The 27792-nt window shown below is 43.2% G+C and overlaps 1 protein-coding gene across 1 annotated transcript in view; it reads right to left on the minus strand.

The window, feature by feature from the left end:
• Positions 1–27792, minus strand: part of ITGAV (integrin subunit alpha V) — a 447435-nt gene that overhangs the window by 165468 nt on the left and 254175 nt on the right. Inside the window, exons 17-18 of the mRNA XM_069225776.1 lie at positions 10250–10404; positions 1424–1561 (exon numbers count right to left, since the gene is read on the minus strand). Coding sequence (XP_069081877.1) covers positions 1424–1561; positions 10250–10404 — 293 coding nt within the window. The remainder of the gene's footprint in view (positions 1–1423; positions 1562–10249; positions 10405–27792) is intronic.

Raw genomic sequence — 27792 nt, forward strand, 5'->3', positions numbered from 1 at the left:
CTTGAAGGAGAGGTTAATTATGGACGGAAATGTAATCACACTTAAGACTGATGTTGCAATCTGCTTTACAAGAACAGGTGTCGCTAGATAATTAAAGGCAGGCTGATAGGAAGGCTCCAGCCCTTATCGGAGCCTTGCACTGGCTACATAGAAAACAGATAATTTAAATCAACGTGTGGATGCTTATTCAAGCAAGACTGAATACCTTAGGCACTTCATATCTATGATGCAGAAATATACAGAAAACTGATATCTTTATTTTGCACAACGTCACCAGCAAGTGTGTCTTTATTAAAAGTGAAATGAAGATGAGAGAAAGCTAGCTCAGTGAGTTGAGTGCATGCTGTTTTAATCAGGTGCCACCTGCAGACCGAAATCTGAACCTCTGCAGGATTAGTTCAGTATTTCATTGGATTTACCATTCTTTTTGCAATGCCTAGTCCCCAGAACTATGAATCATGATTTTAGAGCCTTAAGCGGCCCATTTAAGTGATTTATAAGTAATGCAGCGCTCAGTGGTATTTAGTTTATTTACAATATATCAACTTTAGGCTTACTGTATGCAGGCATCAGAAGATGATGCGCTCTACTAACTCCATAATTATGTGTCTAACCAAACTGCTCTCCCCTCTTCCACTTGTCACTTTGCATTAAAAAAAATCTGACTTACACAGGGAGCTTTAGTCCCAATGAGACTGTGTGGCATAGTCAGCTGCCCTTCAGGTCCCAATGTTGCCTCCCAACCAAGTACATCAATGTTTGTCACCTCCTTCGAACAGAATGTAAGTGGTCTGGGAGGATGGAGCAAGAAGGGCACATCCACCTTGGATGCACACAAATGTTCATTGGATTCACTTCTAATACCCTAGAAGGCAGATGTAGGAAACCCACTTATAGACTAGTAGTCTCTGCTCCTGTCAGAACCCAGACTTGGTTATGTAGGTCTCAGCCAGCCAACTGCTGCCCACCACTGGCAAAGATGGGCCCAGGCTCACACACAGAGTCCTCTTCTCCTGTGTTTCTACAACTTACCTATTGTTTGCTCTTCTAGCTTAAGGTTGAACATGTGTCACATCATATAGGTTATTCTTCCTGCTTCTGAAAATGCTATCTATTTTTTCACCAGAAATATAGCAGCTATTGTGTTCCCATGCAAGAAGAACAATGTTTATTGTAAGTCTGTTAATTTGGACATTAAAGATCAAACTCTGTTGCAGTGCTTATTCTGATACAGATAGACAAGAGGACGGGTCACTGTAATCAGCATTTGGTCTGGAACCACATTACGGTCATTTTCCAGAAGAAGGAACAACATGAAATTCCAGCAAATAATGGATATAGCAAAAAACATTTTCGACCCAGTAGGAAATTAAATCACTCTGTAGTCTTCAACAGAAAACATAAAATAAATACTAAACAGTACCTGTCGACTAATGTTAGCAGGAGTGAATTGGTTCAAAATAGGCTGTAGTCCTGTGGAGTCTGCAGCTGATTTGTAATCCAGATGATAGTCCATAAATATGTTGATAGGAGTAAGTTTATCTCTGAACTCTGAATCATCCTACATAAATGATAAGGTTTATTATTAAAATACCATAGATCACAATAGTCATCTCAACGGAATGGAGTACAGCAACATCTCACAGATAATCTCTTATTTACTTCCATATGTTTTCTGTCACTGGGCATGACCAAAAGTCATGGAAAAACGTGCCTGTAAGATTGCAATCTCTAAGACATAACTTGCCTTTCGTACTCTCCTCTTGTGTTCTTTATCCACCACAGCATTGCTACTTAAATTAATTTGCCTTCAATACCCTCTTTTATTATTCCAGCTCTATCATCTTAACACAGTGTGCATTGTACTAGGATTGTTACCTATTGTGCATGATCTTATGGCCTTAAAATCAATCAAATAAAGCATGTATTTTTAGAGCACACTACTCACCCACAGGGTCTCAAGGCACTGAGGGGTGTGTCCTCAGAGATCAGTTGAAGAGCAAGGCCTCAAGGTCCTTCCTGAACTGAGGCAGCGATGGCCTTATGTTAGGCAGCATGTATTGATAAATGTTGTGTTGTACAAATACTCACTGGCTAAGACTTCTTGCATTCTGTGCACACTCCAGTTATTGATATATCAGGGCAGCATTGGAAGTGCTGTGATTTTAAAACTGTTGGATCAGTTTGTCAGTGTGCACATGGTTGCAGTAAACTATGAGTACATGGTATATTAAGTAGTATATTTTGATGTGCTTCCGAGCTATGTGTGTTTTCTAGATAATACTTGGTCATGCATAGTAATTACAATCAAAGCTATTTAACCAGGAACGGGAATTATAGCAGTTAAATCCATAAATTGACATAATATTACACAGAATAAGCCAGTGACTAAAACAAAGTTGTTTCCCTTATCAACACACTGCAACAGACGTTCTGTCCGACAGTAAGGGCTTCATTTGGATTCTAGTGGAGGGAATACTTCGTCACAAAGGTGATGGCTATCCCGCCCACTTTCTTCCGATCTACATAAGATATCATGAGATCGCAATAAGGCAGACAGGAATTACCCTCTGTCAATATCTAAATCAGGCCCAGTAAGTCACAGTGATCTGTACTGTGTTAATTATATGTACTTTGACAGTTTCCCTGTGGTAATGGTTGAGCAAAGGACAGTTTATTAGTTCACTGGCTCCAAATAACATATGCTTTGGGGTCTAATTTATTTTGTATTTACTATATGCATATATACATGAGTAAGATGTTCTTGGCTGTAAATGATTTAAATATTTTGCAGTGCTGAATTAATTTGTAAGATATTTAGCGTCCCTAAACAAATAAAAATGTAAAATGGATGGTAAGCCTATCATTTCTGTTTTTTTTGTGCTGGTATAAAAAAAGCATTCCCTTGCAGGTCAATTCTTGGTTCAAGCATCTACCAATGAATCTTCCCCAGTGTGTGATAATAAACATTGTATAAGGAAAACCCTGTCAGCAAAATGGTACACTGTCCCATACTGCACTTTATTGTCTTTATTTGTATATGTATTGCTAAACGTTCTCTTTAGTGTCAATGTACTATAAAAGAAAAACACATTTTATAAAGCATGTTTTTAATTTCCGTACAATATGCCTTGCATTTAAACTTGACTTATAATAATACACATTGCTACATGAAATACATTTTGGATATTAGAATATTATACCCAACTAAAACACATGTTTCTTAAAACATTGACAAACATATCTGAAGTCTCAGGTAAAAAATAAATACTAAACGAATGATGCTCAAATGCTCCAAATCATTCTAAAGAGTACTAAAATCAATTAATAAATCATGTGATACATCAGAGTAAAGTGTAATATGGTCCTATATTGCCATCAAGTGCAGCTGACAATTCTAAACCACCCTTGATGGCAACATTTACCCTGATTACACAGTTGTTATTCATTCATTACACAGTTGTTATTCATTCTCTGTATATTAAATGTTCGGTCCTCTTATTGCAGAAAATGTAGTGGTATAAAAGCACATATTTCACAGAGAACCATGAAATAGGGGAAGTATTTAAAGTTTGCCTGTGAAGTACTGATCTCGTCATCATAATTATAGTCCCCAACTACTCTGCAGAGCTTTAACATTGTCAGGGCTACCAGGATTATGTGGCATCGAGGACCAAATTACGCTGCAATGGTATCTTATTTACAGGGGAAAATGTAAATTATGTTTCACATTCTCCATCAGTATTATTTATAAACAACTCTGCCTCATCGTTTATAACCCTAGCACCCCTTCATGGTGTTATATATATATATAAATATATATTTATTTATATATGGAAAATGTCACTTACCAGTGTACATCTGTTCGTGGCATGAGACGCTGCAGATTCACGTGCTGTGCATTATCCTGCCATCTAGTGTTGGGCTCAGAGTGTTACAAGTTGTTTTTCTTCAAAGAAGTCTTTTCGAGTCACGAGACCGAGGGACTCCTCCCCTTTTGGCTCCATTGCGCATGGGTGTCGACTCCATCTTAGATTGTTTTCCCCGCAGAGGGTGAGGTAGAAGTTGTGTATATAGTAATAGCGCCCATGCAATGGAGTAAGTATGTATGTACATAATGTGTTTAAAAGTGATATATATTTACAAGTTTATTTTTATCAACTTATAACGGCTACAGGCTCCCGGGGAGGTGGGAGGGCGCATGTGAATCTGCAGCGTCTCATGCCACGAACAGATGTACAGTGGATAAGTGACATTTTCCGTTCGATGGCATGTGTAGCTGCAGATCCACACGCTGTGCATAGACTAGTAAGCAGTTATCTCCCCTAAAGCGGTGGTTTAGCCTGTAGGAGTTGAAGTTGTTTGAAATAATGTCCGTAATACTGCCTGTCCTACTGTGGCCTGTTGTGTTGTTAACACATACACACAGTAATGTTTTGTGAATGTATGAGGCGTAGACCATGTGGCTGCCTTACAGATTTCTGTCATGGGTATATTTCCTAGAAAGGCCATTGTGGCGCCTTTCTTTCTAGTGGAGTGTGCCTTTGGAGTAATAGGCAGGTCTCTCTTTGCTTTCATATAGCAGGTTTGAATACACTAAACTATCCATCTGGCAATGCCTTGTTTGGATATTGGATTTCCTGCATGATGTTTTTGAAAAGCTACAAACAATTGTTTTATTTTGCTAAATTGTTTGGTTCTATCAATGTAATACATTAGAGCCCTTTTGATGTCTAATGTATGTAATGCTCTTTCAGCTACAGAGTCTGGTTGTGGAAAAAATACTGGGAGTTCCACAGTTTGATTTAGGTGGAACGGTGATATAACTTTTGGTAAAAATTTAGGATTTGTGCGTAGAACCACTTTATGTTTATGTATTTGTACAAAGGGTTCCTGTATGGTAAATGCTTGTATTTCACTTACTCTTCTAAGAGATGTGATAGCTATTAGGAAGGCCACTTTCCATGTTAAGTATTGCATCTCACAAGAGTGCATGGGTTCAAATGGTGGACCCAGGAGTCGTGTTAATACAATATTGAGATTCCATGAAGGAACTGGTGGTGTTCTTGGGGGAATGATTCTTTTTAGACCCTCCATAAATGCTTTTATGACTGGGATTCTAAAGAGTGATGTTGAATGTGTAATTTGCAGATAGGCTGAAATTGCTGTGAGATGTATTTTAATGGATGAAAAAGCTAGCTTAGATTTTTGTAAGTGTAATAAGTACCTTACAATGTTTTTTGTTGACGCATGCAGTGGTTGAATTTGATTATTATGACAGTAATAAACAAATCTTTTCCATTTATTTGCGTAGCAATGTCTTGTAGTAGGTTTCCTAGCTTGTTTAATGACCTCCATACATTCTTGTGTAAGGTCTAGATGTCCAAATTCTAAGACTTCAGGAGCCAGATTGCTAGATTGAGCGATGCTGGATTCGGGTGTCTGATCTGTTGTTTGTGTTGAGTTAACAGATCTGGTCTGTTTGGTAGCTTGATATGAGGTACTACTGACAGGTCTAGTAGTGTTGTGTACCATGGTTGGCGAGCCCAAGTTGGTGCTACTAGTATTAGTTTGAGTTTGTTTTGACTCAATTTGTTTACTAGATACGCAAGGAGTGGGAGAGGGGGAAAAGCATAAGCAAATATCCCTGACCAACTCATCCATAACGCATTGCCCTTGGAGTGAGGGTGTGGGTACCTGGATGCGAAGTTTTGGCATTTTGCGTTTTCTTTTGTTGCGAATAGGTCTATTTGCGGTGTTCCCCAGTTTTGAAAGTAGGTTTGCAGTATCAGGGGATGAAGTTCCCATTCGTGTATCTGTTGGTGATCTCGATTGAGATTGTCGGCCAACTGGTTTTGAATTCCTGGGATGTATTGTGCTATTAGACAAATGTGATTGTGAGTAGCCCAATGCCAAATCTTCTGTGCTAAGAGACACAGCTGTGATGAGTGTGTCCCTCCCTGTTTGTTTAGGTAATACATTGTTGTCATGTTGTCTGTTTTGACAAGAATGTGTTTGTGGGCTATTATCAGTTGAAATGCTTTCAATGCTAGAAACACTGCTAGTAGTTCTAGTTGATTTATATGAAGTTGTTTTTGTTGAGTGTCCCATTGTCCCTGGATGCTGTGTTGGTTGAGGTGTGGTCCCCACCCTACCATGGAAGCATCTGTTGTGATCACGTATTGAGGCACTGGGTCCTGGAAAGGCCGCCTGTGGTTTAAATTTATAGGATTCCACCATTGAAGCGAGGAGTGTGTTTGGCGGTCTATCAACACTAGATCTTGAAGTTGACCATGTGCTTGTGTCCATTGTGTCGCTAGACACTGTTGTAAGGGCCGCATGTGTAACCTTGCGTTTGGGACAATGGCTATGCATGAAGACATCATGCCTAGAAGTTTCATCACAAACCTTACTTGATACTGTTGATTTGGGTGCATGCTTTGTACTACGTTTTGGAATGCTTGTACCCTTTGTGGACTTGGAGTGGCAATCCCTTTTTGTGTGTTGATTGTTGCTCCTAAGTATTGTTGTATCTGACACGGTTGTAAGTGTGATTTTAGGTAGTTTATTGAGAACCCTAGCTTGTGAAGGGTTTCTATGACGTATTTTGTGTGTTGAAGACACTGTTTCTGAGTGCTGGTTTTTATTAACCAATCGTCTAGATACGGGAATACATGTATGTGCTGTCTTCTGATATGTGCAGCTACTACTGCAAGGCATTTTGTAAATACCCTTGGTGCTGTTGTTATCCCGAATGGTAACACTTTGAATTGGTAGTGTACTCCTTGGATTACAAACCTTAAGTATTTCCTGTGGGAAGGATGTATGGGTATATGGAAGTAAGCATCCTTGAGGTCTAATGTTGACATGTAATCCTGTTGTTTGAGCAAGGGAATCACGTCTTGAAGTGTCACCATGTGAAAGTGATCTGATTTGATGTAAAGGTTTAGTGTTCTGAGATCTAAGATGGGTCTCAGTGTTTTGTCCTTTTTTGGTATTAGAAAATACAGGGAATAAACACCTGTTCCTTTCTGATGGTTGGGCACTAGTTCTATTGCCTCTTTTTGTAATAACGCTTGGACTTCTAGTTGTAATAGATCCAAGTGCTGTTTGGACATGTTGTGTGCTTTTGGAGGCACATTTGGTGGTAATTGTAGGAATTCTATGCAATAACCATGTTGGATAATTGCTAGGACCCACGAGTCCGTAGTTATGTTTTCCCAATTTTTGAAATAATTTGTGAGTCTCCCCCCACTGGTGTTATGTGTTGGGGATTTGTGACATTGGAGTCACTGTTTAGTTTGTGGGGTATTTGGGCTTTGGAATTTCCCTCTTGTTTTAGGAAACTGTCCACCCGTATATTGACCCCGAAAACCTCCTCTTTGGTATTGGCCCTGGTAAGTGGGTCTGGTCTGTGAGGTTGAAGGGTCTGTGCTTTGGGCTCGAAACCCCCCTCTAAAGTGTGGCTTCCTAAAGGTGCCTCTGCTCTGTGGGGAGTAAAGCGCGCCCATGGCTTTGGCCGTGTCCGTGTCTTTCTTTAGCTTTTCTATAGCTGTATCCACCTCCGGCCCAAACAACTGTTGTTCATTAAAAGGCATATTAAGCACAGCCTGCTGGATCTCTGGCTTAAATCCGGAGGTGCGTAGCCATGTGTGTCTCCGAATAGTGACCGCCGTGTTCACTGTTCTGGCGGCTGTGTCCGCTGCGTCTATAGCCGATCGTATCTGGTTGTTGGAGATACTTTGGCCCTCCTCCACCACTTGTTGTGCACGCTTTTGAAACTCTTTGGGAAGGTGTTCAATGAAATGCTGCATTTCGTCCCAATGAGCCCTGTCATATCTTGCCAATAAAGCTTGGGAATTGGCAATACGCCATTGATTGGCTGCTTGTGCTGCAACCCTTTTTCCTGCTGCATCAAACTTTCGACTTTCTTGGTCGGGTGGTGGTGCATCCCCAGAAGTCTGTGAGTTTGCCCTTTTCCGGGCTGCCCCTACTACCACCGAGTCAGGTGTTAGTTGTTGCGTGATCTACACAGGGTCCGTTGGGGGAGGTTTGTATTTCTTCTCCACCCTAGGGGTGATGGCTCTGCCTTTGACGGGGTCTTGAAACACTTGTTTCGCGTGTTTTAACATGCCTGGTAACATAGGCAGACTCTGGTATTGGCTATGTGTTGATGACAGGGTATTGAATAAAAAGTCATCCTCTATAGGTTCTGCATGCAGTGCTACATTGTGAAAAGTAGCTGCTCTGGACACCACCTGTATGTAAGCAGTACTGTCTTCTGGTGGTGATGGTCTTGCCGGGTAGCATTCCTGACTATTGTCAGATACCGGTGCATCATATAGATCCCATGCATCTGGGTCATCCCTGTGTGCGTTGGTGATTGCATCATTGGGGGTGTTGCAATTGGTGACAGCTGTGGTGAGTGTTGTGGCGATGGCTGTGGCGAAAAACGTGGTGGAGTTTTTTCTTTCGCCACTTTTGCTTTTGGCTGTTTTTCTGTTTCTTGGAAAGCGAGTTTCCGTTTCATTTTTATTGGGGGAAGAGTTCTTATTTTCCCTGTGTCTTTCTGAATATGGAGCCTTCTTTGTGTATAGTCTGGCTCTCCCATCTCTAATTCTTGTCCAAATTGATGGCCTTGTAGTTGTGATGAAAGGCCTTGTTCTTCAGAATAGGAGCTCTGTTTCGGCTCTGAGGCTGGGTGTTTCGGCACGGAACCTTTTCCGCAGTCTTTTTCGGCTCCGAAGCTACCTTTTTCGGTTTCGGGGTGCCGATATCTCAGTGCCGAGTTTGGTCGGAGCCAGTATCTCGTGCCGAGTATACTCTGCGCCGGTATCTCGACCGGAGTCGGATGTCTTCGACACGTGTGTGCCCTTTTTTGGTGCCGATGGTTGGTCACCGTGCTTACGGGTTAAGCCATGGCCTGCCGGCGGTGGCGTCCCCTGGGCTTTCATTATCTTTGTGTGAGTTTTGGCCGGGGCAGTTTTACTCACAGTTTGTTGCCTCGCCGGCTGCTCACTTTCGGCCTCGTTCGAGTCCGAATCAGGAATGGAGAAAGTCTCCTCTTCTTCGACGTCGTGTTGTCCTGCCGGCGTCGACACCATTTGAAGCCTTCGCGCTCTCCGGTCTCGTAGCGTCTTCTTCGACCAAAATGCCTGACAGGCCTCGCAGGTATCCTCTTTGTGTTCGGGGGAAAAACACAAATTACAGACCAAATGCTGGTCTGTATAAGGATACTTTTTGTGGCATTTGTGGCAGAAGCGGAATGGGGTCCGTTCCATGAGCATTGAAGACGCACGCGGTCGGGCCGACCAGGCCCCGCTGGGGAGAAGAAGCCCCGAAGGGCTACCGGAGCTCTTCTTTTCTCCGGTGTCAATCTGCTATTACTAACCCGATACCGAACGCAAACAATACCGTTGAATTTTCCGAGATTTAACTAACTTTCCGAACCGAAACACGGAGCGAAAAGGAACACGTCCGAACCCGACGGCGGAAAGAAAACAATCTAAGATGGAGTCGACGCCCATGCGCAATGGAGCCGAAAGGGGAGGAGTCCCTCGGTCTTGTGACTCGAAAAGACTTCTTCGAAGAAAAACAACTTGTAACACTCCAAGCCCAACACTAGATGGCAGGATAATGCACAGCATGTGTATCTGCAGCTACACATGCCATCGAACATATATATATATAAGAAACTTTATACACAGCTACATTCTAAATGCCTGAACGGATTTACACCATGTGTGTTTTAATTATGATCTGTTGCTTGTTTATGTTTTTTGTTTAGCACTTGACCCACCTGATACACTGATGTGATAACTGTTGGTGATCTGGCATATGGTGGATACGAATATAATCACTAATATTTAATCACACAGATATAATCATGTCTGCAATTGTAAAAATTACAATACTAATAATACTGTTAAGTTGGGATGGTTTTGTTTTTTATTACAGAAAAGGTTGGAGCCCCTGTGTTTGAAACTATCATATATGCTAGGCTAGGGGTGTCAAACATAAGACCAGTAAGGTCAAACCCATTTTAGGTTATCAAAATAATCACTATGTATCTAAACTGGTTCCCTTTAGAGCCACTGTATGTAAATTATTTATTTTTGTGGTTATCCTGAAATTTCAGCTTTCATAGACCTACATTGGATACTCAGGTGCAAGGAATTATTTAAATCTATTACATACACAACACAACAGTTGTCATGAAACGGTTATATGTATTCAGTTTTAGTCTTACCCGCAAATATGCATCAAGTTCTTCACATTGTGTGGAACCCCGATTCTGTATGGTCATATTCTTCGAATGCACAGACAGTCTGTTGTGGAGAAATAGCGCTCTTCTGATGGCTCCTTTTTGTTTCAGTTTATCCAGCAGTAACTCCACTTGGAAAGCTACCAAATTAACATTAGGAAAATGAACAAACCCAGGTTACAAACTGTGCGCAAGTTAGATGAATTTCTCATGTAAGACAAGATGAAAAAAATATTTTCCAAAGAGGATTCTTAAGTCTCCACAACGTTTTTACTTAGCAACACTATACCATAACAGTAGTCACCGGACTTAATTTTTTAATAAACTTATTGGCCAGAATCAACTTTACCTCTAACTGCACTACATTTATCGTCTTTACATTGTCAAGTGATGCTAGAGTTTCTCAAGACATCAGCCTGGCCCTTAAAAATGACATGAAATTTCACTATTGAACTTTCTCTAACTGTTTAGGAGCAGCCATTTTCATGTTGGTCCTCCTGTATTTACTACTCACTAGTGATCTTCAATACACCCGGCTCACAGACTTTACACTATGAAACCGAGTCAATGTTTTGGGAGATGTGGCATTACTTGCTCATACATTCAAAAAACTATAGCTCATTGCTTATTTTACCCAGGCATTAACACACTAATCAAAGACACAAACCACACAGTGGGTTTGGAGAGTCGCAACTGTGTCAGACATAGCATAATCACCCTTTACTACGTCACTGTCAGTACAATATTGTTACACTGTTCCTTTCACCAACCCAAGTTCATTTGTATGTTGTTGATTATATTCAAAAGAGAACTAATCAGCTATAGTTAGTTTACTGTAAAGTGCTTTGTTGCCTACTGAATGTGTTGAGCAGCAGTATATAAAAACATAAAAAAGAAATAAATATGAGATCTACTAAAACACTGAAACCTCGGCGCACAAAATTCAGAGATGGACCACGTGTCACAAAAACAACATTGTTGGTGGGTTTGGTTACCCTCAACAGGCAACTGCAATGCAAATCTGCATCTGTAGAGCCAAGGGAATAAGATATGTGATAGAAAAGCTCTAAAATGATGTCCTATTTTGGAATTAGAGTAAAGGAAATATAAAAGGATGGATACATTCGGCTTCTACATGGCCACCGAGAAATTACCTCACCGCTGGTGAGATAAGGCAAGAAGAAAATAGAGTAGTTAGAGTACAATACAACGATCCACCACATGTGCATGGGCACAAAACCAGCAACCATAAAACAATATTACAAAGCACCAGTATGAAATAATGAAAAGCACAGATTATGTATAATAAGCATATTAGAACGGGTCAGTTCCTAGAGATATATAACATCCCAGTGAAAAGCACCAAAATTAAATATCTATAGGTGGCACAACAATTAGCTTTAAACGTCCTCAGGTCCAGATCAATAGATGAAATATGTTGTAAAGGTAACAGAAAAAGAAGGTGCGAATGGCAGGCAAGCAAACCAACACATTATAAAGGGATCTCAGAAAAAAATGTTATACACTTAAGGAAGAAGCCGGGACCAAATGGCAAGAAGGCAGAATTTTCTATTCAAAGAGATCCCATCTTGAAGATCTGCAAAAACAGCATGCTAAAACGTGATGCACTCCTGGATGAGACCAAAACTTGTCAGAGAGAAGGTATACAATCAATGTGGTGATGCCAGCAGTGGACCACTGGGTTGTTATCAACCTTAGTACAGGAAATGTGACCATTCAAAGCCAAAACATTGTTCCTTTGGGACAATCGGTCAAAAAGGCATATTACTTACCAAGGTAACAACACAATGTACCAAACACATCCCCAGTGACAATCAAGAAAATTATCTTTGTATATGGAACAAAACTAAAGCTCCTCTTCAATTGTCATTACTGGAGGCACGATCAGGGCTGCCCACTCTCGCCCCTTCTTTTTGCTCTTGCAGTTGAGCCATTGGCTGGCAAGCTGCACCAATGACACCGTGAATATGCGCTTTGCTACCCTCCAGACATCTATTGATCTCTGTATATGCAGATAATATGACCCTATTCTTGTGTGATCCTCATATTAGTCTCAATGCTGTCCTCCAAGAGTTTGACAACTTCTGTGGATTGTCAGGGAATGCAGATCAACTAGGAGAAATTAATTGCAACACTTTCCACTTACATCAACTACCAAAACTTTTGTCCCATACTTTCTCTTACAGTGGTGCCAGTCAGACCTCAAATATTTGGGAATTATGATATCTTGTGAATGGAAAGTGGTGATATGTTCTAACTATGGTATGGCATTGCCCGCACTTACTGGTAGGATTTCTTCCTTTGTCACCGGCAGGCCATATTGCTTTAAAGAAAATGGTGATATTGCCTAAATTCTTATTTCTATACCTAAACCTACCCCTCCCACTAAGCAACGCAGGTGATAAGGCTAGCATGGGCTGGCAAGCAGTCTCATTTGCCATGGGACACTATGACCATGCTTTTTTCCAAGGAGGGATTTGAAGCCCCAGATATGGAGTTGTACTATTTATGTGCCCAGACTCACCATGCCATGCACTAGTTTAAACTTACTTCGCACCTCCCTCATTTAGATGTTAAAGAGGGCTACATGGCCCAACCCCTTCTTCCTGCTTTTTGGGCTCCTCCTCTGGTGGGCCCTCTCTCTCTGACTTTACTGTCGCCTGTACCTCGATAGCCTGGCATAGGTTGGGCCAAAAAATGGTTAAGACACTCCTATATTCTCCTCTCATTTCACTTCCCTATAACCCTTTACTACTAGTCACGCATGAGTCTTCATGCAGACTTCTGCATCAGAAATGCATGCTCTGGAGATGGGGATACCTCTATCACGATGGTTCCTTTCTCTCCGGAACTGACTTCTGTGGCAACAAACCAGCATCCCCCCAGACATTTTCATATACATTTGCTTGCACCACAGTGTTAAGGTGACCACCTCTGACTTCCCAGATGAGTCTCCCACCTTTGATAACCCTTCCCACTATGATCTAAGTGGATACTTCATGACATCTAGTCTCCCCCTTATAAAGCACTGAGCATCCTGAATTTCCTTGCAACTGAAGGCAGGCACATGTGCAGTGGGAAACAAATCTAGGGGTTACACTCAAAGATGAACAATGAGCACATTGCTGTCCACAAATGGGGCAGATAGCATCTAGCAGCTGACTACGCTTCATTCATTATATGTTTAGCCATAGGATATACTATACTTCTGACCAAATATATTGCTATTGACTCTAAGTGGACGATGTCTGCCAGATGCGGGTTGGCTGGGGCAGGCCTCCTCCGTTTAGCATGGTCCTCTGGGCTGATACAGGCTTTCAGGTGCGAGATGAACACTGCGCTTGCCACCATGATCGGACAGCCCTTAAAATTTACTCCTATTTGGCACTCTTGGGAAACACAGGTAAGATAGTTTCAGGAAATATGCGGACATGGCTCTTCTAATGGCTAAGCGCAGAGCTGCCTGTTGATGGTGATGTGGGAGAAATCCAAAATTCAAGGACTGGCTCTCTGACCTTACTTATTGTAATGAACAATTGTCCTTACATGCTTAACTGCTGCCTCCCACATCTATATCTAGTTGGGACCCACTACGTAACTGCTTGCTTTTGCATAACCCATTACCAGAAGCACTGGTTGCGCCAGCTGATGAGGTGCAGAGAGCTGATCCGAGAGGGTTGAAGACCTGATCTAGATGTACATGTATACAACGTGACACCCACGCCCACCTCCAATGACTGAACAAATTAATTTTTGTATATGATGCTCCCAACATTTTGATATGTAATGATAGTTTTACCTCTGCTATGCTTGGTGGGGAGGGAGGTTTTATTCATCTGGGGTTTGCAGGTGGGGAGGGTAGGGGAGAGATGATGAAACTTTAATTACAATGACTTCAGGGCACAACTGTTGATGATGTAATTTTTATCGTCTTAAATAAAATCAAATAAATAAATAAAAAAGAGTGGAGTAGCATATTATAGAGAGAGGTCACGTAGTATAGAGTGAGGTGGCATTGAGTAGGAGGGAATACAGTGGCGTGGAGTGGCACAGAGTAGGGCAGAGTGGCAGAGTGGCGTGGAGTGGCACAGAGTGGAGTGGTGTGAAGTGGCATACAGTGGAACAATAGGGAGCTGTGGCGTAGAGTAGAATAGCACACAGCAGAGTAGCACAGAGTTGGGTGGAGTGGTACAGAGTGGGTTGGACTAGTATGGCATGGTGTAGAGTAGCATGGTGTAGAGTGGCAGGGAGAAGAGTGGCTAATATTGGTGAAAAGTAGAGTGGTGTAGACTCGAGTTATACAGAGTAGAGTGGTGTAGAGTGCTACAAATAGGCACTGTGTGGAGTGGAATGGTGTGGAGTAGGGTGGCGCTGAATAGACAGGAGTGGAGTGGCACAGAGTGGCATACAGTAGAGTAGAGTGACAGAATAGAGTCACTGAGTGGGTTGGAATGGAGTTGAGTATAGTATTGTAGCATCAAGAAGAGTGGCATAGAGTCGTACAGTTGTGTATGTAAGTAACAAAAGAGTCATTAGAGACAGCAGATAGGGTGAAAGCAACATTAATAAGAAGCTGTATGCCTATGTTACAACCACATTGCACATTCAGGAATAATACTGAACGCCTATAAAATTAAAAAATGTGTGCTGCTGAAAGATGAGGAAGAACAAAGACAAGGCACAAAAAAGGAAGGGAAGCCGATGGGAGATAAACAATGAAACGATTGCAAAAAAAAAAAAAAAGTGACAACGAAAGCAGCTAATCGTATGATGTGGGCGGGTTCTAAACCCACTGAATTCCAAACAATGCGTCTCACAGCACATGTGCAGTGTAGGTGCAGCCTAAACACTGCACATACCAAATCTATAAAGTGACCTGAACAGTGCTCTCAAATATATGGGTTAGAACAAGACGTGTGTGGATCAGAAACTATGTCAATGAGAACAAGTGGCTTGCATGTGCTCAAAGCAGATCAATTAAATTGTATTCCCAGTTGAATAGTGTTTATAGTATCAAGGACTCTGACAACTGCTTAAATGTTCAGAATTTTAACAATTGTCACATTCAGTTATAAAAATGCACACCAGAGCACTCTACAGTGGTACAACTATGAGCCATGTATCTAAGTACATACGTATGAGATATCAGTACAATACAAACCTAGCCAATAGGCAGAGGGTCATTGTACAGCATCAAAGACAACAACACAGTCAAAAAGTACTTGAAGAGGTAGCTGGATTCTGAGAGCATAAGTGGAATTTTACTGCATTGTGATGTAGTGTTCTTTAAAGAGGTTGTCTTTAGCTCTTTCCTAAACTGGAGATGGGTTGGGGTGGTCCTGATGGATACAATGATTTCTTTCTACATCCTGGATGCAGAACTCAAGAAGAACTGTTGACTTATTTTCCTTTATAGACTTCTCTATTTCCATTCTGATTGTGCCCTGGCTGCAGCTGTGAAGAGAACAACCACAGGTGGTAAGCATGCTATCAGATAGGCAGGGGTGCCAGTGATGATGGCTTTGTAGGTGATGAGGTTGGTTTTGAAGATGTGCAGAGCAGCAAGGGAAGCCACCGAAGTTCCATTGGGGTGGGGGTGATGTGGTTATATTTCTTCAGAACCTGGAAGAGACTTGTTGCACATGTGTACATGCCGTCAAGGGAGGCCAGTATGGAGTCTTGAAGGCCATGCAGCATGGCGCTGACACTCTGCAGATGCAAGAGTATAAAGGGGGTCATTCCTACCCTGGCGGTCCGAGACCGCCAGGGTAGGGGACGGAGGAAGCACCGGCAACAGGCTGGCGGTGCTTCTGGGGCTACTCTGACCGCGGCGGTAAAGCCGCAGTCAGAAAAGGGAAGCCGGTGGTTTCCCGCCGGCTTCCCGCTGCCTCTGTGAATCCTCCGCGGCAGCGCTGCAAGCAGCGCCGCCATGGGGATTCCGACCCCCTTCCCGCCAGCCTGGTTCTGGCGGTTTTCACCGCCAGAACCTGGCTGGTGGGAACGGGTGTCGTGGGGCCCCTGGGGGCCCCACATTGATTTTGCACCCGTCGCACACCAGCAACTCCGCCGGCTCCATTCGGAGCCGGCTTCCTCGTTGCTGGTGCTTTCCCGCTGGGCGGGCGGGCGGCCTTTTGGCGGTCGCCCGCCAGCCCAGCGGGAAAGACAGAATGACCGCCGCGGTATGGTCTTCTGGCGGTTCCCGCCAGGCGGGCGGCGACCGCCGCCCGCCAAGGTAGGAATGACCGCCAAAGAAACTATTTCACCTTTCTTAAGTAAACATCCAATTTAAACAAGGATTATAGACAACTGTAGTCAAAGCAAAAGTGTGTAATATAGAAAATATTAACTGTTTCACCTGTAATGATTGTTTGCGTTTCTAGGCTATTAGATGTCATTGTTCTTTTACAGACTCTGCCTCCTTTGCTGACATGCGGGACCATTTTTTTTGCCATAGTCATCTTTTGTGGAAGGGTGCTAGGATGAGTGTTATGTTTTTTTAATCTTTTGTACTTCCTTTAGCATGTGGAACGAAGAGCTGTAAGTGTCCTGAATATAATTATTAGCTGGCAAGATTAGAAGAAAGCTGTTTTCAGACCCTTCTTCTCTCAGGTGACATTTTGGCAGATTCAATCTTTTCTGGTTATGTGCTTTGAGTTGTGTCTGCCTACCACTATTTCAAGACTGCGGTGGCTCAGCGTGCAACTGTGGAGTTTAGTCTGTGCTTTGAAGCTTTGAGTACAATGGACATTCTGTAATATCTACTAGTTGTTTAGTGTCCTGTAACATTCTGGCTTACTGCATTTTCTTCACTACTGCTGGAGGTGAGCCCCCCTGCCCAGCTACCTGACGCAACTTGTTTGGACTCGTAGGATTACTTCAACGTTTAATGAACTTGATAAACGCTTTAATGCAATCTTTTCACTTGTAAACTTGTAGATTACGCAGTTTCCAAAAAATTCCTTAGTGACATTCCATTCAGTGAATCAAGAAATATCCTTCAATATAACAGACTGGTATCTTTCCTAATTTGCAAGCAAAACTCAATGCATTTCGAGTCGCCCGACTCTTCTTCAGGGGTATCTACTAATAATAATATTCATGACAATAATCAATGCCACTAAAAGCGACTCCTGCGCCCACTATCATGGCTTATCACCCAAACATGCGTCTCATGCAAAGTATAAACATATAGTAAAGACAAGATGAACAACTTAGTGAACTGCGACACACTAAATAATTAGCGACATGATATGTAAGTGGACAAACACCCTGTATGGACCCAAATAATAGAGGTGAAAACGCCGATAAATTAGACTAAAAACAAAGAATTTTGTGGCCTTGAAGCTCGTGACAACTGACCAACATGCAAAAGTGAACGTGCGCATCGCCCATGCATTTAGATATCCATAAGTACCACTGAAATTCCCGATAAAAGTTCATTAACCAAAAGGTGAATATAAATGAAAGAATCAAGTGCTCAAGCACAAAGAGAGCGATAGACCGAATGCCTGTTAAACTGACACTGTGCTTTGAATTGAGCCAGTGTGCTTCGCTCATGTGCGCTATGTGAAGTGCTTAAAATGTACATAGCTGTGCAAATGCTCAACGTGTCAGAAAAAAAGAGTGATAATGAGGAAACTTACATTCAAGAACACCCATCTGCCATGCAACGAATGCAATGGCAGCCTTTTAGTCCATCTCTCAGGCCGGTGACACGCATATAAGTTGACCCACACCATTCCCCCCCCAAAAAAACATACATCTAGTTCAGTGTTTTGGGTTAGACAGCAAAGCCCCTTCGTGTTCATTTCTCTGCAGTGTGTGAGATGTTTGCGATGATTAGGAATATACCTTTCTGCAATATTTCTCATGATCGCTGCAAAGGGTGTGCACTCATCATAAGGGCTAATGGAAGCTATTCGCGAACAGTTTTTTTCATAAGAAAAATATATGTAAGATAGCGGACTACAGATGGCAACCCTACTTCTTTCTCTACTGATTCTTTGTTTTCCAGGATGTTGGCAGGGAGTACACAAGGTCACCTACCCATGCAGCTCTCCGGAAATGTACCTGGTCATCTGCCTTGAGGCAGTGAGACCTAAAATGTCATTCAGGAAGACGGTGTCCAAGGGCCCACTATGAGGGGGGAATCTTTGCTCCCTATGTGCTGCCTGGGCCTTTAACACAGAGGGAAATCACTGTTTACTGGTTGTGAGTTATGGTCCAAGCTGCCTGAACATGGCCATAATGGGCATACAAGATGGAGCCTCCCTCCAGCCTATTGAACACCTTTGCACTCAGAATTTGGTGGACCATGTGGGTGTTGCTGCCTTCAGATTGTGCACTGACCGAGGTCAGTTTCTTCCTGCCTAAAAGCCCTTGCTGAAGATCTCCTGGCAGCCCTAATGCCTCTGTTCAGGCTGCTGGGTCAAAACTTGGACACCCCCAACCATCCTATGAGATCCTCAAGGGAATAAACACCAACTTGAATCCCATGCTACTATTCCCAAGAGATCGGAAGAGGTCTGTCCGAAAAAATACTTGTGATACAAGTGCAGGTGAGCCAAGGGTACTGTCTCGAGAGCACATACATCACTTCATTTAAACAAATTATTGTTGTAGTGTGCCAGCACACTTCTATCATGTCAGCCGGATGCATCAAGAGAGACATCTTTGGTCTGAGGGTTGCTTTTTGATTCTGTGGGTTCGGAGCTATTGCTGTGAATGAAAATGTGGTGTCCACTTTTTCATAACCAACGCGGTCTCATTGGTGATTGCGAAATCGACCTGAAGAGTCTAGGTCCCAGGTAATCAGAGCCCCCATTTGAGATGGCCTACAATACTAACCTCGAACCAAGGAGGCTTTGCTCGCTGGGCCTAATAAACACTATACCTGTACTCCAGGATTCCATCCCCTTTCTTTGCCAGGTACACTGAAGCATCATACTTGCTCTTTTCAGCTTCTATTCAGTTGTTCACGAACACTAATTTAACAAACAGTAAAGGTTACAGACTTTAACAAAGTATCCCAATATTGGTGGAAGGATTGGTATGTTCCATTTTATCCGTCCATTTGTCTCGATTTGTTGGTGGTCACCATTATTTTATTCTGATTTATGTACTTCCTTTATTTGAACTGCCATCTGTACTGTAAATATACTTATATGTTCTGAGATATTTTCAGAGTGTGGTGTGCTCACAATCTGGCCGGATAGTCACATATTTATTACAACTGTGACTCTTCTGCTTTACTGTATCCAGGATCTCCCTATGACACCTTCCTCGAGGTTGGCCTTGAATGCTCTTCCAGGTCTAAATAAAAAGTCTTAGAGGCCTTGGAGACCACCCTTACAGCCCAGACCATATATCTAGATTCCCAGTGATTGGGAACATCAACACTCTCACCTTTGATAGCACTAGATTTTCCCTGCAAATAAACACGCCGGGGTAAAAGCCATGTAAGTCTGCAGGGAGGAGTATATTTTTGTCTGAAGCAATGGAGCTTAAGTTGGGTAAAATCGAGGTTTGTTAACTGAGATTTTCTCATCTGATTACTGCACGAGTGATGTAACTTCAGACAGTTCGGAATAACGCCAACTGAACTATTTGCCAAACTTGTGTTGAACTAACACTGTAGTATGTAGGTCAGAGGCATGGCATCTTGTATACAATATGTACAACTGCACAATGAACGTATAACAATAATATAATGGCTCTATTAAGTCTGGTTTCCAAAATAAAATAACAGAACTTACAGTGAAATACGTCATTCGTTTGTTCTACTTAACTTCACACAAGGGTCTCAATAGCTTGGTAAACATCTTAATTTGTCCTGAAATTACATTCCCCACACATATACTACTTTCCATTCTGTGCGCGCTATAATGTACTAATTCTTTGGTATGTATTTATGAGGGCAACATCACAGAAATGATATACAGGTTACCATTTCGTATGGACTTTTCTATCTTTCATGGAAGACAAAGTCAAATAGTTGCAACGGCTCCTGGAGGAACACTGCCTGAATAATACGCTTTGCCATCTGTTTAGAGTCTGCAGTTTGGAACAAGCACGGGCAAAGCCAATAGGTCTTTCCTATGCAAGAGCTACTGCCTTTGCCAATTTACTTTAGCCATTTTGTACACCAGTGTGGCAGCTGTTCAGCATGGCTAAAAGTTAGTGGCGTGGAGAAAAGCGGTGTGAGGTGTCAAAGAGTGGAGTGTTGTAGAGTGGAATGGCAGAGAGTGTTGCATACAGTGGCATACACTGGAGTGGCATGGACTCGTACAGAGTGCACTGGTTTAGAGTGTTGTAGAGTATAATGGCGTAGAGTGCAGTGGCGCTGAATTCAGCAGGATACAATTCAGCGGTGTGGAGTGGCACAGATTAGAGTAGTGTAGAGTAGCACAGAGTGTGGTGGCATAGAGCTCGGTGTAGAGTGGTGCAGAAGGAATTGGTAAAGAGATGAGTGATGCAGAGGGAAGTGCCGCAGAGTAGAGTGGCCTAGAGTGCAGTGGCGGAGAGTGCAGAGTAGACTTGAGTGACAGAGTGCAGTGATGCAGAATGGAGTAGCAAAGAGTGGTGTGAAGTAGAGTGTAGTGCCATACAAAGCAGTAGCATAAAGTGCAGTGGTGTAGAGAGGAGCAGTAGAATGGTGTAGACGTCATTGTCAGGGGGTGCAGTGTAGCAAAGTAGGGTGTAAGAAAGCAGCAGAAAAGAGTAGAGTGGAGTAGAGTGGCATACGGAGCAGTGGCACAGAGTACAGTGATGCAGAGTAGAGTGCAGTGACAGTGCAGTTGTGGAGAGTGCACTGGTGTAGAGTGCAGTGGTTAAGAGTAGAGTTGCGGAGAGTGCAGTGGCATTGAGTAGATTCTTTCAGAGCAGAGTGAAGTGGTGTAGAGTCTACTGGTGCAGGGTAGAATGCAGTTGTGTAGAGTGGCACAGAGTGTAATGGCACATATTAAAGTGGTGTAAAGGGCAGTAGCATAGAGTGCAGTGGTGCAGAGTAGATTATAGTGCCATACAGTGGATTGGCATAGAGTGCAGGGGCATATAATTGAGTGTTACAGAGTAAAGTGCATTGACGTAGAGTGCACTGGTGTAGAGTGTATTGGCATAGAGTGCAGTGCTGCAGAGTGTCGCACAGTATAGCGGCAGGTACATGGTGAAGCTGTGCAGAGTAGGCTGAGACTGGAGTGCTGTAGAGTGCAGTGGCGAAGAGTGCATTGACAGTGAAGAGTGGTACAGGACAGAGTAGAGAGGCTTAGTGTGAAGTGGCAGAGTGCACTGGCGTAGAGTTGAGTCGTGCAGAGTGCAGTGGTGTGGAATGGTGTAGAGTAGAGTGCACTGATGAGGAACAGTGCAGAGCAGAGTGGAGTGGCATAGAGTGGAGTATCCATGGTGTGGTAGCACAAAACGGCCATTACAGACAACACATTTTCGACTGAAATGATCATCACATTTGCACATACACCGTTCTACTAATAAAACTATACAGTGCACAGACAAAAATATGTGGAAATTGCATCACCTAGTTTAATGATTCATTGTGATTTTTTTTTTTTTTACTATTTGTTTCCCACACGTTTCAGAAATAAGAAAATTTACTTTATTTGTGCTTTCATAATTCTGATATATTCTGAAACACTTACACAGTTCATTTAAATGTTTTTGTTTGCTAGAAAAAAAAACTCTTTCGTATCTCCACAATCTAGCAAGATAGTCAACAAAACCCCCCCAAACAAAAATAAACAAGTGCCCTCAGAAGACAGCGTGTGGCATTTGATCTCGGTCTTTGAATGCACAGCAAATGTGACAAGATAAGAGCAGGATTTACAGGCCTGTTTGCTGTGATTAAGGTTTTGGCAAGGGAAAATCCGAACTCGCACTGGTCTGCCTAAAACTAACAAAGCCAGCAAATGTAAAGCAATGGGCAGAATGCATTCTTAGGTCAACTTTCTGAATGTCCCAAAGATGTCTTTAGCAAATCAGACAGCTCTACTGTCTGGTAGGCTCCAACTAAAAACTCACACGTTTCATGGTGACGCCACGTCAATTTAGGCATTGCGTGCCGTTATGCCTAAATTGCCATGAACCATCTGGTAAAGGTATTCTTGTCCTGTTTAGCAATCTTTAATGACTGCTGTCAATCTGTTATTTTCTTCTCCTATATACAATTTATTCTAACGGAAATGAATTAAAAAAAAAATATGCCCAGCTTTCAATTACCTTCACACCTGGGACTAAGTGGTAAGCAGAAATCCTTTACATCACTTCAATAACAGTGGGTCGCTAATGTGTGGGTAACACTGCCGGCCAGTTCTAGCTCACGAGGAAAGCAGTGAACCATACGATGCTCTGACTGGTCTCTCCTAAGTGATCCCCTGGGGACACTCACAACGACACCTTTACCCTCTGCAAATAGCACAATTTTACTTCCCCACTACTTGTAGCACACCTGATGAAATACAGCGCAAGTACACCATCCTTCAGTCAATCACAGTGGCTCAGTAATGTGCACTGCCAACTGCAACTGTAGGGTAATGAACCCTGCACAATCTGTATTATTATTATCGCTGTTATTAATATATAATAATAATATACAAACTCTGCAGATACTCTAGTAGAATGTCTGCATGGTTCAGATGCGCCCAAATCAATTTTCTTAACGGTGGAAGAGTGCAGTTGTAAGCACAGCTATAAGCAATGAATTCTGCTGCTACCTCCCAAGCTGCATATGACGTCATCAGTGAACACTTAACTTATGAATGTTTGCGTTGAGAACCTGAATTGTATCTAATGGTAACGTGGTTATGGCACGCTTTACAGAATCCAAGCCACTGTTTAGCTATAATTTTATTTAGTTGTTTTCAAACAGCACATTCTAGACTGCGCATTTTACAACATGGAAAACAAATGAAAAAACATAAAATAAAAGAAGACTGCCAACAGAGGAAAAAACATATGATAAAGCCATAAATAAAATAATGTAGCACAATCTTTTGTATGAAGGAGGTACAAAACAGAAGGAAAGACCAAAATAGAAATCTGGTTACTACATCGAGTACATAGGGGAAAAAACAATATAAGTGTTAACGTTGGGGTCATATGTAGTGGTTAGTCACCTGAAGTAAGATTGAAAAGTCTTTAAGGAAGAATAAAAACTTATTCATGGTCAGAGAGAGCAGGAGGGAAATAAGGTGTTGTTGGTGCAATATTATAAGGTGGTTCATTAGTTCAGTTTTGTGAGAAAGTAGCCTCTGTCTAGCCTTGTTACCCCCACTTTTGGCCTGTTTGTGAGTGTATGTCAGGGTGTTTTCACTGTCTCACTGGGATCCTGCTAGCCAGGGCCCAGTGCTCATAGTGAAAACCCTATGTTTTCAGTATGTTTGTTCAGGGCAAATTCCCCGGACTTTGTGAGTGCGGGGACACCATTACACGCGTGCACTATACATAGGTCACTACCTATGTATAGCTTCACAATGGTAACTCAGAATATGGCCATGTAACATGTCTAAGATCATGGAATTTCCCCCCCAATGCCATCCTGGCATTGGTGAGACAATCCCATGATCCCACGGGTCTCTAGCACAGACCAGGGTACTGCCAAACTACCTTTCCCGGGGTTTCACTGCAGCTGCTGCTGCTGCCAACCCCTCAGACAGGTTTCTGCCCTCCTGGGGTCCAGCCAGGCTTGGCCCAGGAAGGCAGAACAAAGAACTTCCTCAGAGAGAGGGTGTTACACCCTCTCCCTTTGGAATAAGGTGTCAGGGCTGGGGAGGAGTAGCCTCCCCCAGCCTCTGGAAATGCTTTGATGGGCACAGATGGTGCCCATCTCTGCATAAGCCAGTCTACACCGGTTCAGGGATCCCCCAGCCCTGCTCTGGCGTGAAACTGGACAAAGGAAAGGGGAGTGACCACTCCCCTGACCTGCACCTCCCCTGGGAGGTGCCCAGAGCTCCTCCAGTGTGCTCCAGACCTCTGCCATCTTGGAAACAGAGGTGCTGCTGGCACTCTGGACTGCTCTGAGTGGCCAGGGCCAGCAGGTGACGTCTGAGACTCCTTCTGATAGGCTCCTCCAGGTGTTGCTAGCCTATCCTCTCTCCTAAGTAGCCAAACCTCCTTTTCTGGCTATTTAGGGTCTCTGCTTTGGGGAATTCTTTAGATAACGAATGCAAGAGCTCATCAGAGTTCCTCTGCATCTCTCTCTTCACCTTCTGCCAAGGAATCGACTGCTGACCGCGCTGGAAGCCTGCAAAACTGCAACAAAGTAGCAAAGACGACTACTGCGACCTTGTAACACTGATCCTGCCGCCTTCTCAACTGTATTCCTGGTGGTGCATGCTGTGGGGGTAGTCTGCCTCCTCTCTGCACTAGAAGCTCCGAAGAAATCTCCTGTGGGTCGACGGAATCTTCCCCCTGCAACCGCAGGCACCAAAGAACTGCATCACCGGTCCTCTGGGTCTCCTCTCAGCACGACGAGCGAGGTCCCTTGAACTCCGCAACTCTGTCCAAGTGACTCCCACAGTCCAGTGACTCTTCAGTCCAAGTTTGGTGGAGGTAAGTCCTTGCCTCCCCACGCTAGACTGCATTGCTGAGTACCGCGTGATTTGCAGCTGCTCCGGCTCCTGTGCACTCTTCCAGGATTTCCTTAGTGCACAGCCAAGCCTGGGTCCCCGGCACTCTAACCTGCAGTGCACGACCTCCTGAGTTGTCCTCCGGCGTCGTGGGACCTTCTTTTGTGAGCTCTGGTTCACTCCACTTCGTAGTGCCTGTTCCGGCACTTCTGCGGGTGCTGCTTGCTTCTGAGTGGGCTCTTTGTCTTGCTGGACGCCCCCTCTGTCTCCTCACGCAATTGGCGACATCCTGGTCCCTCCTGGGCCACAGCAGCATCCAAAAACCCTAACCGCGACCCTTGCAGCTAGCAAGGCTTGTTTGCAGTCTTTCTGCACGAAAACACCTCTGCAAGCTTCTTCACGACGTGGGACATGCATCCTCCAAAGGGGAAGTTTCTAGCCCTCTTCGTTCTTGCAGAATCCACAGCTTCTACCATCCGGTGGCAGCTTCTTTGCACCCACAGCTGGCATTTCCTGGGCATCTGCCCACTCCCGACTTGATCGTGACGTTTGGACTTGGTCCCCTTGTTCCACAGGTACTCTTGTCTGGAAATCCATCGTTGTTGCATTGCTGGTGTTGGTCTTTCTTGCAGAATTCCCCTATCACGACTTCTGTGCTCTCTGGGGAACTTAGGTGCACTTTGCACCCACTTTTCAGGGTCTTGGGGTGGGCTATTTTTCTAACCCTCGCTGTTTTCTTACAGTCCCAGCAACCCTCTACAAGGTCACATAGGTTTGGGGTCCATTCGTGATTCGCATTCCACTTTTGGAGTATATGGTTTGTGTTGCCCCTATACCTATGTGCTCTCATTGCAGTCTATTGTGACTGTACATTGCTTGCATTGCTTTCTATTGCTATTACTGCATATTTTTGGTATTGTGTACATATATCTTGCGTATATTTGCTATCCTCATACTGAGGGTACTCACTGAGATACTTTTGGCATATTGTCATAAAAATAAAGTACTTTTATTTTTTGTATATCTGTGTATTGTGTTTTCTTATGATATTGTGCATATGACACCAGTGGTATAGTAGGAGCTTTACACGCCTCCTAGTTCAGCCTAAGCTGCTCTGCTAAGCTACCTTTTCTATCAGCCTAAGCTGCTAGATACCCCGCTACACTAATAAGGGATACCTGGACCTGGTGCAAGGTGTAAGTACCCCTTGGTACCCACTACAAGCCAGGCCAGCCTCCTACAAGTTTGACTCCCTGAGAATGGTAGCAAGTCCGATATTCAAGGAAGTGAGTCCCTGGCTCTTGGAGCATTGCCACAAAAGGAGGACTTCAAGGTGTATTTTCACTTAAAAGATGGAATTTAAAAAGGGCTTTGCTTCTGAAGGTTCTTTTCCTTAATGACATGTTGACTTTACTTTTAAGGTACACAGCAGCGCCAAAGTGGAGCGCTTTGTACAATGATACAAGCTGTCTTGTAAGGATTGTGAGCTTCTAAAGGTAACTATATGAAGTCATTCAAAACTGACATTATGTGTACAAACTATATTGGAAGAGATGTCAGTGTCACTCAAGGTGTTTGACCAAGCTGGTGATTGAGGCTGGGACTGAAGATAAGACATGTTTTGTGAGTAAAAGTTTAGGTCAATGTGTCTCATCCATGCTTGTGTATGTGACACACACGTGGTTTGGGAACGTATGCTGCTTGTTTCTTCAAATTTCAGGTAGAAGAGAATATTGTTCACATGTTGACAGAAAGATACGCCAGGGGTCTGTAATAGATCACCTTCAAGCTCAATATAGAGAGTGAACTGTGGGGGAGATGGAGAGAGGCATTGTGCAGTTGTAACGCTATGGGAGGAGTCACTAAGTTTCCCACACTACAGGACTCTATATGAAAGGTGATGCATGAACAATTTGAGGTCTTTTCTATGTAAAGCAATCATATTCTGAAGTAATAATAGCAGAGTATTGTGAACAATAGTGTCAAATGCAGACACAAGACCTAGAATTACTATTAAGCAGGAGCTTCCTTTGTCACAGCTAGCGCAAGAAGGCGAGTTTCCGTAGTGTGCCCAGATACAAAACCTGAGTGGAAGGTACCCAAGGTGTGATCTCTGTCAGTATGCTCATTCAGTTGATGTTTACTAATTTCTTGTAATTTGTTGATAAAGGTAAGACCTGTGTTGGGTCTCACAAATTCCGTTTTGATTGATTGGGTGCTTTTAGAAGAATATGCTCAGGTGGTCCTAGTTCAGCAGTGGTATGGAAATGAACATGTCTTGGGGAAATCAGCTTGAACAGTCCACAGGCAAAATGGGCTTGAGCTGGACATCCAAAAGCAGGGGGGATGCATGGTTAGGAAAGCCGTGTGCTGGGCATTCAGTTTATTCAATGTGCTGTGAAAAAATGCTGTTTTGACTTTCTTGCCATATCTTCATTTTGAAAGCCGCACTGTCAAAATGACGGTATGGTGAGGAAGTCAAAACAGCTTTTACCACAATCTGCACCACCCACTCTTCTTTCAGGAAATGTATGCCTGCTGTTTTCTAGGTTTCACCTTTGATAGCACATGTGCTCTCACTTGCAAAATATATTGTTCACTATAAGGGGCTTGGAGCTCAGCCAGTGCTTACTATTAGTAGGTTTCAATTTCACTCTTATTTGCTGCCTCCTAATTGAGGAGTGCAAGCAGGCTTCACTTACTCCTCTTTCCTCTGGAGCATGGACCAAGTACTGATTGCTTTATGTTGATTAGTGTTCTGCTCGCACTGTGATTGAGATATATTCTTTCTTCTTCCCTTTTCATCCTTATGTGTGTTGCTTCTCCCCCCACTAGCATCCGTCATGTTGTCACTGTCGTTTCTTTTCCCCAACCCCACCCACCTGTTGTCCTGTGGCTTCTTTTATTTCACCTCCACCATCCCACTGTCTC

This window comes from Pleurodeles waltl, chromosome 3_1, assembly GCF_031143425.1.
Source record: "Pleurodeles waltl isolate 20211129_DDA chromosome 3_1, aPleWal1.hap1.20221129, whole genome shotgun sequence".
Taxonomy (NCBI): Eukaryota; Metazoa; Chordata; class Amphibia; order Caudata; family Salamandridae; genus Pleurodeles; species Pleurodeles waltl.